Source organism: Zonotrichia leucophrys, chromosome 5 (assembly GCF_028769735.1).
Source record: "Zonotrichia leucophrys gambelii isolate GWCS_2022_RI chromosome 5, RI_Zleu_2.0, whole genome shotgun sequence".
NCBI classification, from domain to species: domain Eukaryota; kingdom Metazoa; phylum Chordata; class Aves; order Passeriformes; family Passerellidae; genus Zonotrichia; species Zonotrichia leucophrys.
In genome coordinates, this window is record NC_088175.1 from 53,931,495 (window position 1) to 53,945,674 (window position 14,180).

The 14,180-nt window shown below is 38.1% G+C and overlaps 1 protein-coding gene across 1 annotated transcript in view; it reads left to right on the top strand.

Annotated features, from left to right (window-relative positions):
• SPON1 (spondin 1) overlaps positions 1-14,180 on the top strand; it is a 189,399-nt gene that overhangs the window by 27,121 nt on the left and 148,098 nt on the right. The window contains exon 3 of the mRNA XM_064715683.1: positions 8,996-9,129. Coding sequence (XP_064571753.1) covers positions 8,996-9,129 — 134 coding nt within the window. The remainder of the gene's footprint in view (positions 1-8,995; positions 9,130-14,180) is intronic.

Genomic DNA, 14,180 nt, shown 5'->3' on the forward strand with positions numbered 1-14,180 from the left:
TTGTGGTTATACTCCCATCTGAAATGAGTGTGTTAGTTTTGTCATCTTGGAAGGACTGTTGGCACTCTGATCTCTGCATTACATGGAAGACAAAAATAAGAAATCTGTGAGAGCTCCAAGTGACTGTGCTCCATTTTTTAATTATTTTTTTTTTATTTTTAATATTGGATTTAATTCTCCATAGCTGCTGTTTTGGGCTGGCCAGAGGACTGCTCTGACTGATGCTGACCCTGTTCCCCTGCTAAGGGTCACCACTGCACAGCCTTCCTCGGTGTCCCCCATCATCCTCAGTGGTTGTGAATCTGTTTTAAGGCTGCAGTGGGACAGCTCTGCTTCCTAAATCTTGGAGCAGAGTTTTGGTAGTAAAATGTCTTCATTTTCGTTTTACAATCGTAAAATTTACTCTTTTTTCATCTGCTGTTTCATGCTTCCTAATTTAAACTATGCTTAGACCATAAAACTCCCTCTCATTTCATAGAAAAGTGAATCAATTTCTTTAGCTATTGCCTGAATATAATGAAAAAAACCTGTAACCCACAAATGAATGTGTTTGACTTGGTCAGCACAGAGTCTGACCTCAGTAAATTTACTCTAGCTTTAGGTCTAACTTGATTAAATTGTACACCAATTTTGGCCAAAAATCCAGTTTCTTTGAACTAAAATGTTCAATCTTTCCCAGAATCCACACACATAATTTCAAATACTCTAAATGTGCTGTGTGGAGGGGACAGCAGGCAGTGGGAATGAATTTAATCCATTTGCCATGCAAGGCACAGAGTGACTCGTTGCTTTTGTACAAAACGTCACACAGAGTTCCTTTGCACAGTTTCCTGGTGCTGGGAGTAATTTGTATGCTCTGATGCTCGTGCCAGGGAACTCTCTTTGGCAAGAGCCACTTTGGGCCTTTGTGTGCCAAGGTGTGGAAAGCAAGTCCAGTGTTCAAAATAATTCCCAGCTTCTGGCCAGCGTTGCTGGAGAGCACTGGATGTGCTAAGAAGCTGGAATATTTGAAGGCATTTCAAAAGATGGCAGAATTTGTAAAAGTTTTTGTCCTTCCCCTGCTGGAAATCAGTGTTTGCAAATTGCTTTTTAAATGTGAAATGGAAGAATTTTCCTTAGTCGAAGCAACTACTTAAAGAAAATTACTGAAAGAGCCCAATGTGATTTGTAGCTATGAGAACAAAGACAGCTTTCTGTGCCTGGTAGAGTTTCTCTGTTAGAGATGATAAAAATAATGTTATCTGGGCAAAACTGGGTTATCTACCAACCCCTCTCCCCAGTCATGCAGTGTGATAAAGTCAATTTACTAAACTGCTCTCCCAGCAATGTTAGTGTTGTGATCAAGGAGGAAACTTCATGGGAAACAAAGATGAAACTGCCTCAACTCACAACAGTCTGTGCTCATTCATCTCTTGACTTTTACTGACAGCATCACCTTAATTGGCCATTTTAACTTTACAAGCATAAGTCTTTCAGTGCAAGCTTTATAATTCAGCACGTTAGAGCTCTAAGTTAACTAAGAGTGGTTCTGAAGCAAGAAAAATATGCAGTACGACATTTTACATTTACTAAATCCTGTCAAGCTACTGTCACCATGTTTCTGGCAATACACATAATCTCTTTACTCTTTTCATGCATATTAAGGAAAGAGGAAATAGCTGTTTTTGTTAAGGTTCCCATAGCCAGGCTGGGGCAGGAGAAGCTGTTTGGTGGTGTGTAGTGCTGCATCTTCACTGCACTTCAGGCTCCTGTCACCCTGAACTGCTTTATTTCTCATTTTGTTTGAGTTACACCTTGAAACAGACCCTGCAGCAGCCCTGCAGGAATAAAAGACCTCAGGTTTGTTTGGACTGCAGAGCAAAAAACACAGCAGATTCTTGATAGCAAAAATATTTTTCCTCAGGTAATGATTACAGAACTCAATTTGATTTCTGATTGCAACTTTGTGTGAGATCTACATAGAGTTTGGGCTAGAAGTTATCAGAACGCAGAGACAATCTACAGGTGTATTTTAGCACTGCCTTTCTTCAATAAATCTGCACTTTTTTCAGTGCTTCAGAGTAACCCTAACCCTTATCAGAGCCAAATCCTAACCCTTATCAAATCCTAGCCCTAATCATTAATATGATATATTTTTATTAATATAATATAATATAATAGAATGGAATATAATAGTATGTAATATAATAGTATATAAGGGTATAGTATAGTATATCATATAATATAATATTATATTATATACTATTATATATATAATAGTATAGTATATAACAGTATATATTATATTATAATATAGTAGTATATAATAGTATAGTATATAATAGTATAGTATATTATATTTTATATTTTAGTATAGTATATTATGGTAGATTATAGTATAGTATGGTATATTATAGTATAATATTGTATTAAATTACACTATATTACACTATATTACCTTATTTTACATTATATTATTTTTTAAAATAGATATTTTTAAATTATATATATTAGAATTATTTTTAATTATATATATTATATTACTTTAAATTACATTTTTATTAATATATTTTATAATATATGTTTATTTATATACATGCATATGAATATATATTACATAATTTAATATAAGGATATTAAAGCCAGCCTCAGCCTTGTGGTGCATTGCTAAGGGTGGCCAGAGAGCCCAGCAGGGCTCAGGAGTTCTGTACAACCTTGAACCATGATCTGCACAAAGACTGGGTACTGACAGTGCATAAAACATCCCAGTTCTGATTCTTCTGGTTCTGAGCACAGACTCTGAGACGAATGCTGTGTGCTTTAGACAGAGAATGTGGTTATGTGAAGCATATCTTTGAGGCAGGGTTTTTAAACTGACTTTGTACATCGTTAATTTTATGTTCTATCTAATAACCTCTGTTCTAGATTAATCCCTAAAGGCCAAATATTATTGTTGTTACATAGACCCAATGTTCTTTTTTATAATTGGAAAGTTTCCTCAAGGAGAAGACAGTTTTGCAACATTCATATTAGCTCTTCCAAGGAAGAAATCTGCCCACAAAGATGCTTATCTTGTGAACTTTTAACTGTGTCCTTTTATATTTTTTTTTCCTTTCCTGTAATTCTATTGTTCCAGTAGAGTGCAGCTGTTTCAGAGAGTGGAAAGTGATGATGTGTCCACAGAACAAGGAATGGTGCTGAAGGTCCTAGCCAGTGGTTCCAGCTAAGGAAGTGGACACAAGCCAGTAGAGGGTTTATGTAACTTCATCTCCTTTTGTACTCAGCACTAATCCCTTTCTTTGTGATCTATGGTGTTTTGAAAATTTTTAACTTTTTTTTTTTTTTTCCCAATACTGGTATAAATTTCAGGATAAGGAGTATGACTGCCTGGTTTATTTGATTAACAGTTTAAAGAAACCAGAAACAGCAAGCTTTGTCAGTCAGCATGAAATGTTCCAATTCTGAGAAAACCAACTGTTCATTTTTCTGTTAACAACTGAGTAGTTATCCACTCCTGCTTTTCAGGAACACCCAAAACTTGTCCTCAACCCCATCAGTTTTTGGAATAAGCATGGAATGCCTGGAGCTGGTAAATTTTCCCTTGTAATAGCCTTACTTTTATATTTGTAGATTTACCCAAGTTCAGCCAAATTCTCCCTGTTGTGACACTCATTTGAATCCCAGTTAACTCCAAAAATCTTGTTTGGGATTTATGCTAGTTTTCCTGAAGGAGTAAATTGGTCAAATTGGTCCAAATTGGTCCACAATCATCATGGAGGAAAAAAAAAACTACAAAAAAAAAAAAATCCACCAGAACACACAAAAACAAAAAACCACCACACCAAAACCCAACTAGAATATTAAAATCTAATGTTACTGCATTTGTTGGATTCAAAAGGATAAATCACATAGAGATCCCTCCCTCTGAGGGTTCAGATTCTTTGGCCAAGTGTCTATTTTTTTGGGTTTAGGATTTTTGTCCAACCTGTGGGTAATTTGCTGGCCCATTCTTGAAAATGTAAGGCTTCCCATTACAGATAACCTGGGGTTTAGAAGCTGTAATTTTGCAAATGCTACATTTTAATCTGCGTGCCTTTTCCCTGCCAAATCTTTCCTTCACGCCTCTGTGGTCTGACTTGATTCCAGAAAAAAAATCAGGATTGTATTACATGGTTGTTTTTTCCCCCAAAGTTGGCCAGGACACTATTGCTTTTCTCCTACATGGGAGTGCAATAATATCATCCGCTGCCCTAAAATATCATGTCATTTGTAATCCTGTAGTATAAATCAGGATTCCCTTCTTATCACTCCTAAGAGACTTGTTATAAATAATTGAACCTCCATGGATACAGAAAGAACCTTCCCCCATCTTTTTAACAAATAGATTTGAGATAGTTTATATGAAATCCTAGAATTTGAAAAATTCTTGTGTTTATTATATATGGTAAAATTACTTTCTTTAATCATCTCAAATCAGCTTGCATTTGAGCCTTTCCAACTAATTTAGGAGTTCTGTACTTCATTCTGTCAACATCAGAGAAAGCTTCTGTCCAGTTTTTCTTCAAAGGAATGCTTTTTGGAAGACCTTATGATTTTCAGCTCAGTGTTTTCCAGTAGACACTCATTGCATAAGCCTTCTGCTTTGATGGTTAGTGATGCAGGAAATCATGATGTAGCCTTGGGGCTCAGCCACTTCCTGTTCTTCCAGGATCGTGTTCTAAAAGGCAAACAGAACTTTCTAATTAGTTTATAATAGAAATACTTGAGAAAACTCTTTACTTGCTAGTTTGAAGGAATTAGATCTGCAGTGGAAGTGCAAAAACCATTTCTGTGTTCATTTGCTGCAACTAGAACAGGGATGTCCTTCAGTGTAATGGCTAGCCAAAATCCAAGCACATATTTCAACTTCTGCTTTTGCAGGCAACTCATAAATTTGTCTTTTAATAACTACTCACAACTCCTTCCTTTGGTTGCTGGATTTGGTTTTGGGGTTCCTTGTGATTCCATTCACTGTTGGGGAAAAAGCAGGATGGATTCAACGGGAATAGGAATTTATTTAACATGCAAATGCACATGGGTAGGTATAGGTGGCCATTGAATCTTAGTATGTATTGTATAGGTGGCCTTTGAGTCTTGGTAAAATCTATGTATTGTATAAGTGGCCTTGCCCCAATCCTAGTTGTTCTAGATGGGCTGCAGCTGTGATGTCCTTAATTGGGCAGCAGCTGTGGCTAATGAAGATAATTGGGATAAAAGGGGGTGGGTTGGCTGGTCAGGGAGAGCCTTGGAGGAATCCTGACGAAGAAACAGGAGTATCACTGCTGTGAAGAGCTGCTGGTGAGAAAACCACCTAGAAGGTATGGGGCTCTAGAAAGATGATAACAACAACTGGTGACCCCGATGTGATGGAGATATGCAGCCTGAGAGCTGTGGAGGTGAAGACAGCCAAAAGCTGTGAAGAAACATGGCCTTTGAGTCGAGGAGCTGTGGAGGTACATGGCCTTTGAGACATGGTGGCTTATATGTATTGTACTTGTACAACTGTTAAAAGGGGGAAATATAGGTGGCCTTTGAGCCATAGTGAAATCTATGTATTGTGTAAGTGGCCTATGAGTCTTGGTAAAATATATGTATTGTATAAGTGGCCTTGCCCTGCTCCTAGTTGTTCTAAATGGGCTGCAGCTGTGATGTCCTTAATTGGGCAGCAGCTGTGGCTAATGAAGATAACTGGGATAAAAGGGGGTGGGCTGGCTGGTCAGGGAGAGCCTTGGAGGAGCCCTGACAGAGAGACAGGACCAACACTGCTGTGAAGAGCTGTGTGTGAGAAAACCACCCAGAAGGTATGGGGCTCTAGAAATATGATAACAACAACTGGTGACCCCGATGTGATGGAGATATGCAGCCTGAGAGCTGTGGAGGTGAAGACAGCCAAAAGCTGTGAAGAAACATGGCCTTTGAGTCGAGGAGCTGTGGAGGTACATGGCCTTTGAGACATGGTGGCTTATATGTATTGTACTTGTACAACTGTTAAAAGAAAAGGGGGAAATATAGGTGGCCATTGAGTCTTAGTATGTATTGTATAGGTGGCCTTTGAGCCATAGTAAAATCTACGTATTGTGTAAGTGGCCTATGAGTCTTGGTAAGATATATGTATTGTATAAGTGGCCTTGCCCCAATCCTAGTTGTTCTTGATGGGCTGCAGCTGTGATGTCCTTAATTGGGCAGCAGCTGTGGCTAATGAAGATAATTGGGATAAAAGGGGGTGGGCTGGCTGGTCAGGGAGAGCCTTGGAGGAGCCCTGATGGAGAAGCAGGAGCAACACTGCTGTGAAGAGCTGCTGGTGAGAAAACCACCCAGACGGTATGGGGCTCTAGAAAGATGATAACAACAACTGGTGACCCCGATGTGATGGAGATATGCAGCCTGAGAGCTGTGGAAGATAGGACAGCTGAGAGCTGTGGAGGTGAAGACAGCCAAAAGCTGTGAAGAAACATGGCCTTTGAGTCGAGGAGCTGTGGAGGTACATGGCCTTTGAGACATGGTGGCTTATCTGTATTGTACTTGTACAACTGTTAAAAGGAAAGGGGGAAATATAGGTGGCCATTGAGTCTTAGTATGTATTGTATAGGTGGCCTTTGAGCCATAGTAAAATCTACGTATTGTGTAAGTGGCCTATGAGTCTTGGTAAGATATATGTATTGTATAAGTGGCCTTGCCCTGCTCCTAGTTGTTCTAAATGGGCAGCAGCTGTGGCTAATGAAGATAACTGGGATAAAATTGGGTGGGTTGGCTGGTCAGGGAGAGCCTTGGAGGAGCCCTGATGAAGAAGCAGGAACAACACTGCTGTGAAATGCTCTGTGTGAGAAAACCACCCAGAGGGTATGGGGCTCTAGAAATATGATAACAACAATATGATAACAACAGGTAGGTCTAGAGTGATGACTGCTGGAGGAATGATCTTTAGGTCTTGTTAAGTGAAAATAGTGGTTTTATACTTGGAGAGCACCAATTCATTGCAGTTGGGCTTCTCAAGAAACATTCATTGGAACCTGTGCCAGGTAAGAGCTCAGCTGAATTGGGAGCAAGTTTCGTTGGTCATTGTGGAATAGCTTGTATCTGATCAATCCTATTCATACTTACGTGTAATTACATTATCTTGACCTAGATTTAACACATTCTTAAAGTTTTTATCCAAGACTTTGCGTCTGGCAAGGGAGCCAGTGTAATTTGTACAGTAATTTATAATATTTCCATATTTTAGAAAAGCTGTCCTTTTAAAGAACATTCTGAAGACCTCCTAAGAGCCTTTTCAATGGGAATTACCATGCTTTTGTACAACGTGCAATAGTGTTTCATTGTGTATGAGATGGTAGAAAATCACTCATTCTTCCCTCAGAGCTGCCACCAAAATTGGGTTTTGATTGCGAATGGATTGCTGTGAGATAGGGATAAAAGGTCAATTGATATGGTCGTGGAATAATTGAGACAACCTTTCTGAGGGATGAGCAGGCAGTTTTATTCCTTTATTTCACCTTTTTGAGAGATGAGCAGGCAGTTTTATTCTTTATCTCACTGATGCAGGAATAAGGTAGATGGAATAATTACAGTTGGTGGCCGAAACTGAATTGTTGGTCAGGGATTTCTTGGTGCTCAACTTACACCCATTAAATTGTATCCAGCAGAAGTAGAAACTCTGCAGTCAGCTTAAGCCACCACTGGATCTCACACTTCCCACTGTTTCCTGTTAATTAAAACCCAGCAAATGTGCACATTGTGTTTGCTTACACAGATTCTACGAAGCGTTAAAAAACTCGAGGCGTGTTAATGGCTCTAAATTTAAAACTCATTAGCCACTGCCCTATTGACCAGCTAAAGAGACTTTCTCAGCACTCCTCTGGGCCAGCACCACTTCATTCTGCCACAGAAATACAGAAATGTTTGTTGGCTTAGCTAAAAATGTTTGGGAATGTTGGCAACATCCTTGGGTGAGATAGGGAGGATGCCCACTCACTAAAGCAGATCTGGCCCAATTATAGATATTGCCTCTCTTTTTTTCTTTTTTAGAATGCAAAGGAGTTGGTTGTTTGTTTGTTTGTTTTTAGTCAAAACACTTGCTTAATCTTATGTTTGCTGCCAGAAGATTTGATTCTTTTTTATAGTTTAATTGGTAAAAGAGTATGATTTTGTGTGTGTGTGTTGTTACAACCAGGATTCTGAAAAAGCCCCTTCAGAGCTGAATCTTGCAATAAATTGATAAATACAGCTTTTTTTTTTTTCTCAAAATGGTAAGGTTTGTAATTAATTTCCTGAATGCTGACCCAGTGTTGTGTGAATTGTGGCTTCATCAAATGAAACAGGACCACTGAGCATTTTGAAGAGAAATTTTGCAATCTCAGAGCATTGCCTGTTTCCAGATAAAACTTAACAGTTTCTGATGAAATGTCTTTGAGATCTGATGAACAGAAGGCTTAAAGTACCATCCATGAAACACATATGCAGTGAGAAAGCTATTTTGACATGACACCTTGGAGTAAAATCCTTGGAACAGCAGTTTCAAATCTGCCTCTCTGGCTTTTGACTTGTACCATTTAAACTTTTCTGTTAACCATCAATCAATCAGTCAAAAAAGCAAAAATAGCCGCAGTTTGGACTAAATAATGGAATCCCAATCATCTGAAATGATGAATATTTTATTATTTTCAGTTCATTAATATTTACAGGAACCTCAGTAATCAAGATCCACAAAAAAAAAAAAAAAAAGGTTATTTGCAGCGATGCTCAGAAAGGCCTGAATTGTCTTTACCCAGAACTGACTTATTCTTCTGTCTTTATTTTGTGAGCTTTTGGTCTTCAGTCTGCGTGTTCTACATAAATTCACTGAAGAAGTGCTGAGCTGAGCAGAGAGAATTATAAATATTGCACCCAAAAGAAAACACGAGCTGACAAAACACAGGTGGAAGGTGTTGGCCATGCATGTCCTTACCTTTTTCCTGTTCCTCTCCTTCCATGTGCCTAGATCATAGACGAAGAAGAAACCCAGTTCATGAGCAATTGTCCCGTTGCTGTGACTGAGAGCACACCCAGGAGGAGGACACGCATCCAGGTGTTTTGGACAGCTCCTCCCGCTGGGACAGGCTGTGTCATCCTGAAGTAAGTATTTTAAGGCATTTTAAAGTAAAATTCACTTAATAAGTTGAATACTTATTGGAAAAAATGGAGTTTTTAATTATTTTTTTCTTTTTGGATGCATTTTACTAAGTTTGGTTCTACTTGCAGGGTGAAATGTTAGCAATTTAAAGCCTCGATATTCAAAAGGAAGTCCAAGCCTTCAATAAGCATTGAGTCAGCAACCTTAATTGAACTTGTTTGCCCTCAGTTTCACGTAAAAAACCCCTAAAAGTTCTTAAGTTTAAGATCAAAATTGCATTCCTCTGGTGGGTAAAAAACAGGCTCTTTGTTGAGATGGATAATAAAAATGTTCTGCAAAGTCATGACTGTCTAGATGGACCTTTATCAGAAAAACCAGATTTATTTATTTAGAGGTGAATGCTTTCATTTTAGGCCTAGTGATCATTGACTGATATTTTACTATTATTACACACTGTCATGCGGAATCATGCCTTTCAAGCAGTAAATAAAGATAACTCTATGTATGTTCACTTTGATTTAGGGTCACTCATTAGTCTGTAGAACTAAAGAGTGCCAGAGAAATGCTGTCCTGTCTCTTAAGACTTTGTTTGCTGTATTTAATTGGACAGATTGGCCAAATATTCATGGGCAGTTGGGAATCCTTTGCTTGTTTTGAATCCATGTCTGGGAGAAGCCTTAAAAATTGCTAAGACGTGCCCTGCAGAAGTATTTCAAAGAGGATTTTCAGTGCTGGGGATGGTGACTTTTAGGCTTTTAAGGAAATGTTATCTCAAAGGTTGTGCTGAAGATAGTTCAGACCAATTCAGGAAAATGTTTTTTTTTAAATTGTAATTGATTTGTCAATTGGTTTTTCAGCTCAAGAATACACTTACAGCCTTTTCTTTAGCTCGGCACAGACACGTGCACGTTAGGCTGAAACAAACCCTGGAAATAAGTTTGGTAATGTTTATAGATGGAATTTTTTGAGTGTTCCTTTGGCAATCCAGAAGATTCCTTGAGTGTTGCTCAGCTTTTTATCAGTAAAGCTCCTTGGTCTTCCCCCCAGGACTGACCCCCTCTTAGCTGTATAACCAAGATTACTTAGGGCACTTGTTATTTGAGTAAATTCATAATAAGGTGATGATGCTTTATAAAGAGACAAGATTTAAAATTTAATCCAGTAATGCTATTCAACAACACAGGTTGATAGATCTAATTTTTTTTCCATTGGTGTCCTAAATAGAATTGGAATTAGAGACAAAGGTGTTTATGACCAGGTATTTACAGTGTGCTGTGGATGTCTTTGGGGTGTGTGTGCTGCTGGAAAGTGGAGGGAAGTTGTTAAGAACCTTTCAGGAAAAATTAAATGACAAATAAGAGTTTCCTCCCAATGAATGCTTTGTTGGCCTCAGGAGGTAAGGAACAGCTCAGGGCTATTTAAAGAAAGAATGACAATTATTGAGAGTTGCTGATGGCAGAGATGAACCTCAAAATGTGGCATTTGTTTGTGCTGCAGTGCAGCCCTCCATGGGCCCATGCATAACAATCACTCCTGGCACTAAGAACATTCATATTTTCTCTTTTGCATGTAAAGATTTGAGTTACAGTTTGTAGTCAGCCTTCTTCACAAACCTTCTTTATGACCTCTCCCATAGAATAGAATGGAAATTTTGGAAGTTATTTAGAAATAATTATTGGAACATCAGCATTAGAAACAGTTATTTCATGGTTATCCTAGATGATAAAAGAAAAAATCTAAAAGCAAATATTGAAGAATTAAATCCGAACTCATAATGGAAAAATTCTGAAACCTTGAACTTTGAAGGAAACAAACCCTCTGTGTTTTTTCTTTCTTCTGTATGTGATGGGAGTGAAAATATTTTTTTAATAGTTCAATACATACCTGTGGTGGTTGCAGGGGTCTCAGGACGAGGGAAGAGGTGAGAATCTTGACTCCATGCTTCAGAAGGCTGATTTATTATTTTATGATATATTAAAACCATACTAAAGAACTAGAAGAAAAGATTTCATCAGAAAGTTAGCAAAGAAAAGAAAAAGAATTATAATAAAATCTTGTGACTGACCAGAGAGTCTGAGACAGCTGGACTGTGATTGGCCATTAATTAAAAACAACCACATAAGGCCAATCAAAAATGCACCTGATGCATTCCACAGCAGCAGAAAATCATTGTTTACATTTCGTTTCTGAGGCCTCTCAGCTTCTCAAAAGAAAAAATCTTAGCCAAAAAGATTTTTCATAAAATATGTCCATGACACACATCTGTTTCAATCCTTGCAGACTATGATATCTTTGTTTTAGAGTTTCCAAAACAGAATGGCAACATTTTGGAGCCTGTTCTGGATCATGAGGATTTACTTTTTTCCCTAGCCTTCATCTGCTGACTTCAATATATTGAAAAGTTAAACGTAGTCACGAGTTAAACGTAACTGATCCATAAAAACTTATTACAGTTTCAGTGCCAAATAACGCAATTTTTTTGTAGTGGTACAACTAATATAGAGTCTTCCAGGAAGATTTTCCTGAACTAGTAATGAGGTTTGGGAACAGCTGGTTTTTTCTGCAGTTTGTGGAGTCTGGTAGCTTTGGTGGAAAGACTTGATCAGATTTGTGTGGCACCTTCCCAGCACAAAATGACACAGAAAAATGGGAACTCGTGCCTGTAGGGTTCAGTAAGGGATCCTAAATCATTTGACATGTCCACAACTGTGTGTAATGCTAAGTTACTGCAAAATTCAAAGCTTAGGGGTAAAAAATGTATTTAAATTTGACTTATTGTCACTACCTTGCTTTCTAAACATCTTTCTCTCTGTGAAGACTTAGAATTGTGAGGATAAAAAAGAAGAAAATGCATTAACATATGATGTTGTGCAGTAATTGTTTACTTGAGAATAATTGATGCATTTTCTTCATTCCCCACAAGAGATGACAGTGAAATACCCTAAAGGCTTGAATCCTTCTGGACTCTACTGAAACTGCCAGCACTAAATGTGCTTTTTGGGTGCATAAATAGCTGAGGCTCCATTTATCCACACACTTAGGCCTGTGCTTGAGTCTCACTGAAGAGAAAAAACTTTTATTTTACTCTCTGCTTGGGAGACCCTCAAGCTTTAGGCCCTGTTTCCTATTTTTCCATTTGGACCTTCCAAGCTGTCATGGTGTGCGCATCCTGCTTGTTTCCATGTTCATTTCTCTCCCTGTTTTCTTTCCCTTGTTTCTTGTGATTTATTGCACACCAACACGTCAAGATGGGAGGGCCAGGTCGTTCCTTCTTCTTCTGATAAAAGTTTCTGGTTGAAACTTCACTTAACTAGGTTTCTGAGCTCTTCAAAATGCATTTGCTTTTTAGGATCTCTTGAAAACCCACTGTTACATCTTTCTTGAGAAAAATTTATGGGGTTTTTTTTGCAATGTGCAATTATACAGATAAAAATTACACAAACAATAGAGCAGTGGCAGAGCCTGGTGGTGTTTGTATCATCACAGGGAAGTAGAGAAATTTTTGGGGTTTTGAACCCTGTCTTGGTCAATCTGTTTAAATATATTTTTGAAGGGAATGAAAACTGTTTTAAGAAGCACCTTTCTTTTCCTTCATATAAACTTTCATGCTTGGTTTAGCATATTCTACTTTTCATAAAAAGTAGAACAGTACACATGCATTTTTTTAATCTGACAGCTAATATTCAGAGGCTGTGCTTAATTCTGTAAAAAAAAAAAAAAAAACCAACTCCAAGCAATAGAAATTTATCTTGTTAAACAAGGAAAGTCTAAAGTATGGATTTCAAATAGTAATTCGTCCCATTGACTAATAAAAGGACAATAAAAGTTTATTGAAAGCTTCTTAGCAGTGATGGAAAAATCACGTCTTTTAGGTTGCTTTGAGCCCTAGATTCATCTGGTTTGTTGGATTCCTCAAGACAATGTCTCAGCTGAGTGTGGGTAAAGGTCTGACCCTTTGGTGGGAAATACAGAATAGGGAGTTTCCTGCAAGTCCTTTAGAATTCTGTGCTAGAACACAAGAGTGAGGAAAATTTGGTCAAGTTTTCTTAGCTTGTCACATATTAAAATTTCATGGTAGGGAGGATCTTGTTACTATCCAAACTGAGTAAATCTGTCAGCTGGTGTAGATCTCATGGAGAGTCAAGTCCTGTGAGATGGTAATTATCTTCTCCTCCTTTAGCATTTGCTGCTGAGGCTGAGATTGATAGTTAAATGCAGTAAATGATGGCCACATGCAGATAAGTTATATTCAATTTACCATTCAGAGAAGAAACCACAGTTTGCAACTGGCTCCTGAACTAATTGGGTTCTCAGACAACTCATGTGACTTGTATGGCAAATGCAGCAAAATTCCTGCAGACAAGGTATTTATTTCTGCTATACATATCGTGCTTAAACAACCAACAAATTAAAATCTGCTATCTGTAAATGCTGTTTATTACCATCAGCACTTGCAGAAATGCACTGGCTTCATGGTGGTGTCTCTGCTGTTTGTTTCTGGCAATGTGTTCTGAGCCATCTCTAGGGAAATGTTTTATAGTTCTTGAGGAAAAGTGTGGAGCTTCTTGTTTTCCTGGATATGTAATTATCATCATGATTTTAATTACACTGCCTCTTGTTTGCATGTAATGAGAGAGCAGAGGAATTTTAAAGAATTGCAGGCTTCTAAATAAAAAGTATAGCATATTCAGTGTATATCAAGCAAAATCTTTTAGATGGTTGTGCTGCTGGAGCAAAGCTGTCATATCCACAAGGACAAATTCAATTCCAGTCCCTGGGTCTGGGCCTTGGATACAACACTCAGTTTCCAGCCTCCTTGTGGGTTCTGACCATCCTCTTCCTCTCAAGCTTCAAAGCTCTGAGGATGAGGGAACTCCAGTTTTTGAACATTGACCTTTTGATTTCTTGTAGCTTCAAGCATTTTGTTCATTCAGGTCACTTGGCCTGTCGCTCTGAGTAAACATCGCGCTGAAATGTGCTGTAGGAGAGACTAAAAAAAGAACCAAGTGTCATAAAAACCTCAGGAGTTCAGAACTGCACCTACATCCTGAAA